Source organism: Epinephelus fuscoguttatus, linkage group LG10 (assembly GCF_011397635.1).
Source record: "Epinephelus fuscoguttatus linkage group LG10, E.fuscoguttatus.final_Chr_v1".
NCBI lineage: Eukaryota > Metazoa > Chordata > Actinopteri > Perciformes > Serranidae > Epinephelus > Epinephelus fuscoguttatus.
In genome coordinates this window covers 34,127,720-34,140,055 of record NC_064761.1, presented here as the reverse complement: position 1 = coordinate 34,140,055, position 12,336 = coordinate 34,127,720, and the positions used below count along the sequence as shown (strand labels likewise).

Below are 12,336 nucleotides of genomic sequence, written 5' to 3'. Positions count from 1 at the left end.
GCACATAGCTCATTTCCCCACTACATCTGCACACCCTCCTGCACTTTTGCACTTTGTACTTTTGGATTGTGTACACTGTTTACATGTAAATTATTTTTATTTTATTTTATCTTATTTTATTTTACTTTTATATTCATGCTTATATTACCCGTTCTTGTACTCTTTTATGTGCCTTGTACTTTTTTATGTGCCTTAGCCAATGGACGCGACAATTTCCCTACGGGGATTAATAAAGTACCTATCTATCTATCTATCTATCTATCTATCTATCTATCTATCTATCTATCTATCTACAATGTACAGCTTGTATGGCACAGAACCAAGGGTAGACTTAGAATTAGAGGTCATTCATACTACCAGATTACTGTACATTGCACTTGGTGTTATCTCTTCACGATAGCAACATGCAGTTTGACTAAACCCTCAAACTACTATTTCCTTCAGCCATTATTGTATATGCAGAGCAGAAATTACCACTATTAAAAGAACTCAAGGCATTCTTTTTTTTACCTGTTTCTAGGCTAAACCTGTCATACTAGTCAACATAGATTTATTGACAGGCATCTGTATCTAGGTAGAGTATTTCTCAGCTGGAATCTACTTGTTATGTTATTTCCATGGTGTGGGAAAGTTCAGTCAATATTTGAACATGAGCTACTCTCTCTGAAAGCCTGAAATGAGAGAAGTAAGGCTCAAACTTGTCAAGTATAAAGTCTGGAGCAAGTGGCAACCTCCAGGGCTGACAGCTGAAGCCAGTGTGGATGTGCCAAGAACTGCAGTTCATCAGATGGCCACTTGAGGCTCCCTCCAAAACAGAGTAAACTCTCACAGACAGCCATGATAAAATCCTGCCTTTTACTGCATAAATAATCATGTTTGCAGCCTGGTACAAACAAGTTTTGGTCTTTTAGCTAATTTCAACATTCATGCCAACTGTACAGGGGGATTAATTTTTCATAACTCGTTTTATTTAGGCACAAAGTTATGCAAATTTAAGGGTGGGGCCGCCTGAGTGACATTCTGTGAGATCCACTCCTTGCTCCTACACAGCTCCACCTTCTCATCCAAATAGGGTCACTTCTGGCTCCAAAAAATTAAGATGGCAGTGGAAGGAATGCCAACCTTGAAGCTGCAAAATGGCAGTCCACAAACCAGTGGGTGACGTTACGGCAGCTACGACCATTATTAGGCTACATACAGTCTGGAGCTGCTCCGTAGTCAGTGAATGGGAGTCTGCGTTTGTGGACCCAGTTGGTTTTCTTTTTTTTCATATATCCAAATGAGCTTTAGTCTATTCTAACGTTCTCCGATGTGAAACATAAAACACACCCAGATACTCAGACTATTCCCCTGGGTGCTCTCAGTGTTATCTATAACATCTTTCATCATCTATGGAGCAGCTCCAGGTGCTATGTGATGATATATTTGAGTTTAAGAGCTCTAGTTGTGTAATTTGGGAGAGAGTTGTTCATGTTTGCTAATATTTTTGTACTGTCTTAGACCATATGAATAACATGTATTACTTTTAAAAAATAGTTGTACTTCCCCTTTAATATGCAATGGAATATTATACTATATATGTAGTAGGGGGCTCCTGCTCAGCCTCTCTTTCAGCTTCTGGGTCCTTGGCCTGAAAAACATTGAAGACCCCTGGTCTAACTTGTTCATATGTGTCTCTACAACCATCTCCACTGTGCTTACCTCTCTACAAAGCATAACTGTGCCTGTCTTCTACCTATTGAGCTGATGTACTGTATGAATCCAATGTCCAAAAGAAAAGACTGTGACATAAAACATTTCTCTGCACAGAAGAACACATCTCACAGTCTCATTTTAGGCTCCAGTGCTCACTCATGAATGGTTTTCTGATACACACTTGCATTTTTCAGTACGACAGAAATGGATTTTCTGTCTTTTCCTCCACCCATTTCCATTACACAGAGAGAAAAATCATTGTGCACAACAATAGCTCAAAACACAAACACATCTATTCTACAAGCAGCACCAATCTAATATGATAAATAAAACCTAACACGTCAATGTTTTCCTGACAGACAATAAACATCACAGACAAAAATATCATTAGCATAAAATCTTAGTGCGTTTTATTATGAAAACAATGCCACACATTAATCTGTTAAAAGAGTTAATGATCCATTTAGGGCCCATTTGTCTTTCTCTCCACAGAGCCAAGTGGATACAAGCTTGGTAATCCTCCCAGGAGGTTTGCACGCCATTTTCATCAGGTCTGCTCTGCCCAGCATGCGGGTTTATGAGCAGACCGTCACTGGTCTGGGGTGGACTCAGACTGTATCCACTGGTGCTTGGAGAGGCAGAGAAAGGAGCTACAAGGGTGATGGAAAGACAAAATGGTGACATGACTCATCAGGTAGGTGTTTACAGGTATCTGGGAAGATCTTTCTCCACCACCTGGAAAGAAAGCAAGAATAAGAGTTGACATCAGCTGGAGTGAAGTTACAGCTGTAACAATGTTGACAACTATACTCATCAACTTTATTTGCGATCTATCAGCGTGTAACCCCCCCCACTCATGTTTAAATATCAATAAAAGTGCACTGATTTTGTGAATTATGGGCCACAGATAATGCCCTTTTGTTTCTCCAACTTGTTCACCATGTGCACAGTGTCATATCTGCATGGGCTCACATTGTGACAGCAGAAGGAAAGATTTGCACAAAAACAGGAAAAGCTCCTCCCAGAGTCACCAGGCCGCTGAAGGCAAATAATTACACAGCCACATGGGAAAGACAAAAATAAACGGACACACAAAGCGTGCTGCAGTCGATATTCACTTCAGTGTCTGTGGTAAAGTAACATGTTTGTACGTACGCTGGGATCATCCAGGGGTCCGTATCTCTTCACCACCTGACCCTGTCTGTCGATCAAAAACTAGAGAGAAAGAGGAACAAGACAGAACTCAAATACAGTGAGCATGAAACAAAAAACTATTTTTAGTTTTAGAATGAAACATTCTGTGGCTGAAACCAAAGGCGCAACGACTAAGCAAATAGGGGGACACAATTAAAATCTATAAAATGGAGATAATAAACCACAGGATTGGGAATCTGTTTAAGGTGTTTGATGTGAGATGGAAAATTATTATTGTTATTTTTATTATAATAAAAATAAACAACTATATCCCCAACCTTTTTCTTAATCTAATTCTATTTTTTGTTATATATTAGATATGTTATATATTATTACATTATTATTATCATTATTATTATTGTATTACTATTACTATCATTATCATTATTATTAGCATTATAATAACAATGATTATTATTATAAAAATAAAAAACTATATCCCCAACCTATTTCTTAATCTAATTCTATTTTTTGTTTTAATTATTAAATAAAAATAATAAATAACCAATAACAATCATTATTATTATTGTATTACTATTACTATTATTATTATTAGCATTATAATAACAATGATTATTATTGTTATTATAAAAATTAAACACTATATCCCAAACCTATATCTTTACCTTTTATTTTTTACTTATTTATTATCATTATTATGAATATTATTATTATTATTATTATTATTAATAATAATTTCATTATTATTTCCTGATACTTCATCTTTTATCAAATGTACCTATGTATTTAGTCGTTATTATTAACTTTATTACTTTAAATGTTATTATTACTATTATTATTTTATTTCCTTTTGATATGTAGGGATTGTAGGTTGGGGTGGGAGGGATATACAGAACTGTTACAAAAACTGATACCTGCTTTTTTTTTCTTTTTTTTTTTGAGAAATAACTAATGTAAGGGAGAATAATGCAACAAATAAAAAGTATTAAAAACTTTAAAAAAGCATTAACAGGCTTCTTCCAATAATTATCCTGTACCAGAAAATAAGGTGTGGGTATACTGTTTGGTGATGATAATACATACGATAAAGGACACCTGCTTTGCACTGCTGATGCACAAGAATACAGGAATAGATGATCAGTTGTAAGGTCTATTAATTTTCAATAGATAATAAATAACTGTTAAAAAACATTTACCTTGGTGAAATTCCACTTGATGCTACTGCAGGTATAAAAACAAATCACACGTTAGGAAATAATCACTGAACAAACATTATGATGATCAATAGTTGACTGAATAAAGGATCAGGCTCTAATTCAACTGCAAGTATCATGTAATTATAGTAGCAATATATTGGTTATAATATCACCACTTACTTTCCAAATAAGCCGCTCCCGTTGGGCTGCTCCTTCAGCCACTTCCACAGAGGAAGAGCGCTGGCCCCGTTCACATCGACCTTACCGAATATGTCAAACTGAGCGTTGTAGCTCTGGGCGAAGTTCTTGATCTGAGCCTCAGTGCCCGGCTCCTTCGAAGTGAAACAAGTTCAGAGAGATAATGTCACTGGTCAGTGCATGTTTGCAAATATGGTTATAAAATGTTTTGTGAATAAACTCGCTTGCTGTTTCACATCCCCGGTGATATGACATTCTCACATCACAAGCTCGGACCTGCACGGGCAATGTCCTTTATTAAAACACCCATGTGTTACATACCTGGTTCCCAAACTGGTTAGAAGGGAAGGCAAGGATGCGTAAACCTCTCTCAGCGTACTTGGCGTGCATCTCCGCAAACTGAGAGTAGTTTACTGGGGTTTTGCCTCATTTAGAGGCAACGTTGGTGATGATGACAACGTTCCCCCTGTGGATAGAAACACATTGAACGTTTTAGTGATGGCAGGCTTACGACATGGGATTCTGCAGCAAAGTTAGAGTTAGGGTGAGGTTTTACCTGTATTTTTCTAGGGAAACCAAATTGCCATCAATATCCAATGCTGAGAAGTCATAGATAGACGTGGCCCTCTGCCAGTCCTCTGTCTGAGCAGACTGTGAGGGGAAAGAAAGACAACTTGAGTGACAGGAGCTTACTTTCATCCAGCATAATGAAAAATAGATAAGAAGAAGTACATGCTGCAGCAGATATACACATTTCCCCTAAAAATGTATTTTTAAAGACAGTACAAAATGTTGAATCTCTTCTGTTTGCACCTCATTTAACAATATACATGAATATCTTATGTAATAAAAGCATCAAACAAAGCATAAAATAAATTAAAATGAAAATAAAGACCACGTCAAATGATTAATTCAACTTCAGTTTCAGTTCTACTCTCATTTTTCTTACCACAGCCTGCAGCAGGACAGAGAGAAGGACAGTGGATCCTATCAGACGCATGACTGCCCTTCAGTAAGGTCCTCTGAAGGCAGCGAGCGATCAAATCTGTAACCCACTGAGTGGCTCCAGCTACACCCTCACTCTCAGATCACAATCCTACCACTGACACAGCACCCGATCCAGTGTTCTCATGTAAAGGCAGCAGGTGATCATTAACAGAATTGATAGGTTGTGATTTTCCAATAGGTCCCTCTCTGCTGCTGACTAACAAATCCACATCATAGCTGCATATGAACTACAGTCCACAGTCCATGACATTATCACAACCTCATCAACAAGTTCTCTCCTTATAAAAGCACAAAAATTAGGCCGTGTGCGGCTGAGCCTTACGTGGCTGGGGCAAAGGGCAACTGTCTGAAGAAACACTTATAAACTCCTTATGTAATGAGATTAATATCAGACTGAAAACCAAAATAATCACATCAGTGAATCAGCACAATAATCTCATGAATCTCAAAGTCACCAAGACTGAGCCCAATTTATTATATCACATAATTTTAATCCGGGAAAACAACAGAGTTGGTGTTTCAGGCAATTACAAAATGCTAGTCTATAATTTCAACAGCTCTGTTACCTGCCCATGGACTTCTCAGGAAAATCTAGGCTGCAACTAAAATCTGGTCACACCAGCAGACCCAACAGACAAAGCTGTAATTAGGCAACAAACAGATTTTTACAAGATTATTTCACAATTTTCTGGCTTCGTGGGAACCAAGCTTCATGGCTTGGCTTTGTCAACACGTTACACCCAATTCCATGAAATCTTTATTGTCTGTATGATTCAAATGTACAGTTAAGTAGCCAAAAATATAGGCTACATTAATGAAAATGGCAGGTGAAATATATTTTGAGTACAACTGTCGACTGAGGACATGGAATAGAAAAGATTTCTATGGGTGGTGCAAGCTTATTTTTGCATGATAGGACTAGCAATGGTTGGCAAATAACTAAGTACATTTATTCCAGTAACTTTAACAAACATACCTCCATTTTAGACAACTTCAGCACACAGTTACACACATTCAGACCTACTTTTCATGTACAGTTCCTCATTTATTGACAATACTAATATTCTTTTATGATTGTTGCATAAAGGATGCTGCTCAGATACAAACTAATTTTCATTGCTTATGTAATTAAATTTCAGCTGTAGCAGCCAACGACCTTGTGTTGCAAAAGCTATCAATGACTGTACATGATGTCTATCTCAGACTGATAAGCCTGTCAGCTGATAGCAGCAGCAGCAGGCAGATGGGGGTACTGCTGCACAAATATCCGGTTTTACAAACCACTTTCGTGTGTACCTTTGTACTATTTGTCAACACTGCAGCACCCTCAATTTACTAATATGCAGAAACACGCTGAAGTGCCTGTGTAATGTTTGTAGGTTTGTAATGCGAAGGCACGAGGACACAGAGTTGACATGTAGTCCTACATGCGGTAAATTTGTCATAAAATAGCACTCATATTTACTCATATGCAGAATTTATAACGGTTAAATAGCAGTTGTTACAGCTGCCCTTACAAACATCGCTGTTACGCAAATGAGAAATCACAGGAGCACCCCCCACACACATACCAAGTCGCTACAATGGAGGATTACGTTACCGTTGGGGATAAAACTAAGTACAGTACCATCGCCAGGAGTGCTCCACTGCTCGCCACAGCCCCAAATGTCAAAATTACAAATAAAGGCCTCATTTTTATTTTAAGAGAGGCCACACACATCCTAATGAATAGCTGCTGACTCCGCCCTGCAGTTTGTTGTGAAACTGCGCTTGGTCTGAATACAACCATTCGTGTAAATTATTATTAATTTAATAATTATTATTATTATCACCGCTGTTATTATACATATGACGATAATGTTAGTATAACAATTACAATACGGAGAATAATAATAATAATAATTAATATTATAAAAATCTTTTGTAAAACTCCACCCACACGCTTACGTCATAAACCCGCGTCGCAACAAACGGAAACGTGTGTCGCGCCGTCGACAGGAGCCGTGCTGATAAATCAACAAAAAATTAAACTTTAAGTTAAATCTAGAGCAAGTGGGACATTTGAGGCGATATGGATGACGAAGAGGAAACATACAGACTATGGAAGATTCGTAAAACCATCATGCAGGTGCGTTACGTTTAAATGTTTTTTTTTTTAGCTTGCTAGCTTAGCATGTAGCTTAGCTTATCCGGCAGGTTCCGCTCTGTAATGTTGGACACACATTGTAATGTTGATTCTGCCATCAGCGTAGGGCAGTTTATTGGCAAGCAGTTTGCTTCTAGCTGATTTAGTCAGGGTAATTCAACAGCAGCTGATCCTGGGGAAGTGCCACTTCCTTTGCAGAAGCAGAAGTTCTTTTTAAACAATGTTTTGATCAGTGAAAAATGACAGTAAAAGCCAGATACATACACGAATAGAAAACACTCTAAAGAGCTAAAAGCTGACATAGGAATAGGTAGTTACATAAACCATGTCATCAACGAGAAATAAAGGTACAAAAAAGACAAAAAAAAGATTCAATATTGTTTTTGTTTTACCTCTAACAATGTATATATGTCTCTATATAAGCTCTCTAAAAGTCAGGTAGGTTTCAGTCGTCTTCAAACTTAAGCTCCCAGAGAGCATTTGCATATTTTTTCCATAACAGAGCAGTTATTCTCTTGATCTTAAGAACTCCAAAGTCTTCACTTGAATGTGGAACATTCTTACCCACCATCCACCCACCATAATTTGCAGGACAAGTTAATGTCAGTTGAGCTGTTCAGTCTGCAAACCTATACAGTTGCCATACACTAGGAGATTTTAAACCCTAAATAAAGACCTAATTTCAACCTTAAAGACAGATAAAGTCCACACACTGCCTTGTAATTGTTGTTAGAGATGGTTTACAGGCTGTAAGTCGAGAGGTGCCCGACATATCTCATCTCTTTGAGTTTGCTTTTAAAGATTAGGGTTTGTCCTGTACATTCACCGACTTAATAATATCATCTTTAAATTCTCAGCTGTGCCATGATAGAGGCTACCTGGTGACACAGGACGAGTTGGACCAGACACTGGACGAATTCAAGAGTCAGTTTGGAGACAAGCCCAGTGAGGGTCGCCCCAGACGCACAGACCTCACTGTGCTGGTGGCGCACAACGATGACCCGACCGACCAGATGTTTGTTTTCTTTCCTGGTAGGTGTACACCCGTTATTGGACACTAGGTGGCCAGCATGCCTTTATAGGGATACACGCACTGTCTTAGGACTTAAGATGTGTCCCATATGTTATCTTAAATGGTGAGCGTTTGATTTATGGCTATGCCTATGACACGTGGATGTTAATTTTCACTTGTCAGAGGAGCCCAAGGTGGGAATCAAGACGATTAAGATGTACTGTCAGAGGATGCAGGAGGAGAACATCACACGAGCCATCATTGTTGTTCAGATGGGCATGACACCGTCGGCCAAACAGGTAAACATCTATATCATATTTAACAAACCAGCACAAATTGTGTACGAAAAAGATGAAGTATGTGATTTCTGAAAGTTTCCTGCAATGATTCTGTGATTATCCTGTTAATTAACTTCATGTTTCGGATCTTGCTCTCTTGGTAAACACACTTAATGAAATGTCTCCTTACAGTCTCTCGTCGACATGGCACCCAAATACATACTGGAACAGTTTCTACAACAGGAGCTGCTTATTAACATCACAGAGCACGAGGTAAACAACAGACTCATAAGTCTACTGTATTAAATCCAATCGACACTACGTTTTTAAAATGATCTTACAGACAGTGCCTCAGATGTAGAATTCCATTTTTGTTTTTGATGCATTTTTTCTGTCTTTCTTCCAGCTTGTTCCAGAGCACATTGTCATGACAAAAGAGGAAGTGACTGAACTTCTGGCAAGATAGTATCCTTAAACACATTGAAATATTAAAGTAACTGAATTTTAAAATGTTTAAATGAGACGTGCCTGCTGAAAAATGCACTTGGTCATCTTCAGACGACTCACTGTTTATAGTTAAGTATAAAATAGCAGTTGAATTAGCTGAAGACCACCATCGAGCTGTATTTGGTGTCTTTTTGAGGCTCAGGTTTTCATGAAAATATATTTGTTATCCTCACTTAACATTTTTATCTCAGTAAACTGAAGGAAAGTCAGCTGCCTAGGATCCAGGCCGGGGACCCTGTGGCTCGCTACTTTGGCTTGAAAAGAGGACAGGTAACACGTCTAATGATGATAATGCATAAGATTGTTACTAATACAAGGGTGCATGGTGCTGTGCTTTTGATCTTGGGTTAATCCTCTGATAAGCTGCTTTTCAGTAAAGGAGTGTGATCGCTCAAACAGAGTTTCAGACCCATTATGTTACAAGACATGATGTTTTAAAGACATTCAAAAGATAAGTCCATTTCATTATGATTTGGGTCTTATTAGGACTTGTAGCAATGTTATGTGTTTAAACTATTTTAGCACTACAGGTAGGAACGGTGGCCAAAAACTGTAATATACTAGACTTTTGACTTAACTAAACATTTTAAACATACATTGATTATGTAAGGGACATTCTCAGAACCCACAGCTGTATTCGGCGTCTGACTTCCGGCAGACGGCGATACAGCCTCTGGGGGCAGACCCCCGATTTTTTGGCATTCCGGTTTGATTTGGGCGGAGGAGGCGAATTTCCGTTTCCGACTTCCGTTTATATATAAGTAAATATGCTGAACCATTGCGATGGATTCAGAGTTTGCAGTGACGCCAATTATGTTCCGCCTCGTTAGTTCACCGCACGGACCGTTTAACCTGGCAACAACTGCAGCCGGCTCAAACGTGATTGGTTAATATCACGCGGACTACAAACAGCCTACAACCGGAAACCAGGGCTCTTCCGCTCTTCTTCCGGAGGCAAGATCTCCGGGGTTTGCCTACAGACTCTACATTCACTGAATGTAGAGTGCATTCTAGAGAATGTAGAGAACGTCGTCGTCAAGCATCTTGTTATCAGGAGCGAGGACTACAGTGTTTTCTTCCGGTAAACGTAAACACGTAACATCCGCCCCGCCCCCTATCCAATCAGAAATCTTCCCTGCCCCAAACCTTGCGCAGACCTGAATAAAGGCAATTTAACTGATCTCCCGTGCAAACTACATTGGAAAAACTTTAATTCCGAATGATTTTATTCAGATTTATTTCATTCTGAATGAGAAGCCATCATGTAACCGGGTGTACAGATGAACAGTGTTTAGCTTCACCCCCGTGAAATTCCATGTAACGTGATAGCAGCTGTAATTTGAATGAACCTCGACCAGTATTCAAATACAAACACACCTGTATTCAAAGTACTCAGTCATTCCAGTAATTCCTGTCCAGTCTGAAATTCTGCTTTTCTGACTACAACTTCAGGTGGTAAAGATCATCAGACCCAGTGAAACAGCCGGGAGGTACATCACATACAGACTGGTGCAGTGACACACAGGTGAGTGTGGTATCGCCAACTTTGCAGTGTTTTTTATGAAAAGACGAGACAGTCACGCTGATAAAATTTAGCCTGTGATATTAAGTGCATAGATACTTATGCACAGGGTAAAACATTAATAGCTAAATGTTCTAACAGTTATTTCCTGTGACTTTGGTTGAAGTCGGGACTGACCTGGGATTTACAGCATTTTTTGTTTTGTTTTCAAAATGCAGAAAAAGCCAGTATTTCTAAACTAATAGCTATCAACATGAACAGGTTCACCCTCAGTTTGTGCTACATGCATGTGCGATTTGTTTGTACTTTACAGTTACAGCATTTGCCCCAAAAAAGTGAGCAAGCATATCAAAGCTTGAGATACTGTATGTGCAGATGATTTGACTGAAGATTAACAGAAGCACTGCTGCACTCTGCACCTACATGTTCTTGAGATTCCCTGTTAAGATACTTAAAAATAAAACTTTTTTTAAGATAGTTTTCTCACTGTTTTTGCATTCACTATTTAATTTTACATGCCTTTGGCTTCTTTGATCCATGCTTGCAAATGGCAGCACAGAGGCGGCATCTGTTACAGATAGATAACAGCTGATTGTTGATTGAAGAGTTGTGGTAGATGCTTTCCTTCTGTTAAACACTGTTAATCCAGTGGAGTGTTGGGTTAACTGTTTTTAAAAGAAGGTTTTAAAAATGCATGAACCCAATGAAAAAGTGTTAACACATTTGCAAGAGAAGACTTAACATTTCTCAGCCCCCTGTGGTTAGTCAGGGGAATCTGCTGCTCACACACAGACTGAGAATTGATCAATTCATGTACCATAGATATGGTTAAAGTAAACAACACATACAGACCTACAATGAGATATTTGTGTGATTTAAACAGCTGTCTGTGCAGATTACACTTTACTAAACATGATAGAAATAGACTCAGGGGTCTATGGTTGCCATGGAGACAACTTAAAACCATTTGTAGAAGCATTATGCACAACTGTTTAATTTCTATTGAACAATACTTATAAAAAGTGTCGAGCACCCTGCCATAAATAAGGCTTTATGGTGTTGTAAAATGATGATGATGAAGATCAAGTGGATCCCAGTTCATTAAGTATATCTTAGCAGTCGAGAAAAACTGTAATAAAACGTACTTTCTATGTTTTACTTTCCAGATACACTTCTGGATCCACATGTAGGACGACCAGTGAAGGACACAGACGACGTTCCATCTCTCAATCATCCATGGATTATTCTTTTGCTTCTGACTTGTGTTTAAGTTAGTTTTCTTGTATTTACTGATTTTGTAAAATAAACTATTCAAAAAGAAGTCATTGTTTCCTCAAGATGATTTTGTCGTATTATCTCACCCTTTGTGTACATTTTAAAAAGCAACGAGAGGTTTTAAATTTAAAGCAGGACACAACTGATAATTCTATCTACTTCGTGCTGTAATGGTTTTAGAAGCCTACCTTCTTTTTCCTTTTGAAAGGCATGCTGAAGCTGCTGGAGACAAAAGCTACTGGAAATGTTGCAGCTATAAAACCACCACCCACTGTAGTGAACTGTTCCTCTAGTGCCCTCCCCAACACCAGGGAAGTGAATACATTTGCACTGAATGATCGTCA

General features: G+C 38.5%; 2 protein-coding genes across 5 annotated transcripts; one reads left to right on the top strand and one right to left on the bottom strand.

Annotated features, from left to right (window-relative positions):
• Positions 1–2,079: 2,079 nt before the first annotated feature.
• Positions 2,080–12,219, bottom strand: gpx4a (glutathione peroxidase 4a). Of its 4 annotated transcripts, none has more exons than XM_049587711.1 (7): positions 12,181–12,219; positions 4,801–4,895; positions 4,566–4,710; positions 4,227–4,378; positions 4,047–4,071; positions 2,851–2,910; positions 2,080–2,430 (listed from the first exon to the last, which is right to left on the bottom strand). In XM_049587711.1, exons 1-7 carry the CDS (start codon positions 12,202–12,204, stop codon positions 2,398–2,400), a joined length of 534 nt encoding a protein of 177 aa, XP_049443668.1. In that variant the 5' UTR covers positions 12,205–12,219; the 3' UTR covers positions 2,080–2,397. The 4 variants fall into 4 exon arrangements, with proteins under 4 accessions (XP_049443668.1, XP_049443666.1, XP_049443665.1 ...); XM_049587709.1 differs by lacking the exon at positions 12,181–12,219 and adding an exon at positions 6,880–6,988; XM_049587708.1 differs by lacking the exon at positions 12,181–12,219 and adding an exon at positions 6,853–6,986.
• Positions 7,208–12,038, top strand: polr2eb (RNA polymerase II, I and III subunit E, b). The gene is made up of 8 exons (XM_049587707.1): positions 7,208–7,380; positions 8,256–8,430; positions 8,594–8,709; positions 8,881–8,961; positions 9,095–9,153; positions 9,387–9,465; positions 10,648–10,720; positions 11,884–12,038. Exons 1-7 carry the CDS (start codon positions 7,324–7,326, stop codon positions 10,711–10,713), a joined length of 633 nt encoding a protein of 210 aa, XP_049443664.1. The 5' UTR covers positions 7,208–7,323; the 3' UTR covers positions 10,714–10,720; positions 11,884–12,038.
• Positions 12,220–12,336: the final 117 nt, after the last annotated feature.

Coding starts and splice junctions, on each gene's coding strand:
- polr2eb (XM_049587707.1), top strand. CDS start 7,324: ATGGATGACGAAGAGGAAACATACAGACTATGGAAGATTCGTAAAACC. Junction 7,381..8,255: donor TTCGTAAAACCATCATGCAG/GTGCGTTACGTT, acceptor TTAAATTCTCAG/CTGTGCCATGATAGAGGCTA. Junction 8,710..8,880: donor TGACACCGTCGGCCAAACAG/GTAAACATCTAT, acceptor GTCTCCTTACAG/TCTCTCGTCGACATGGCACC.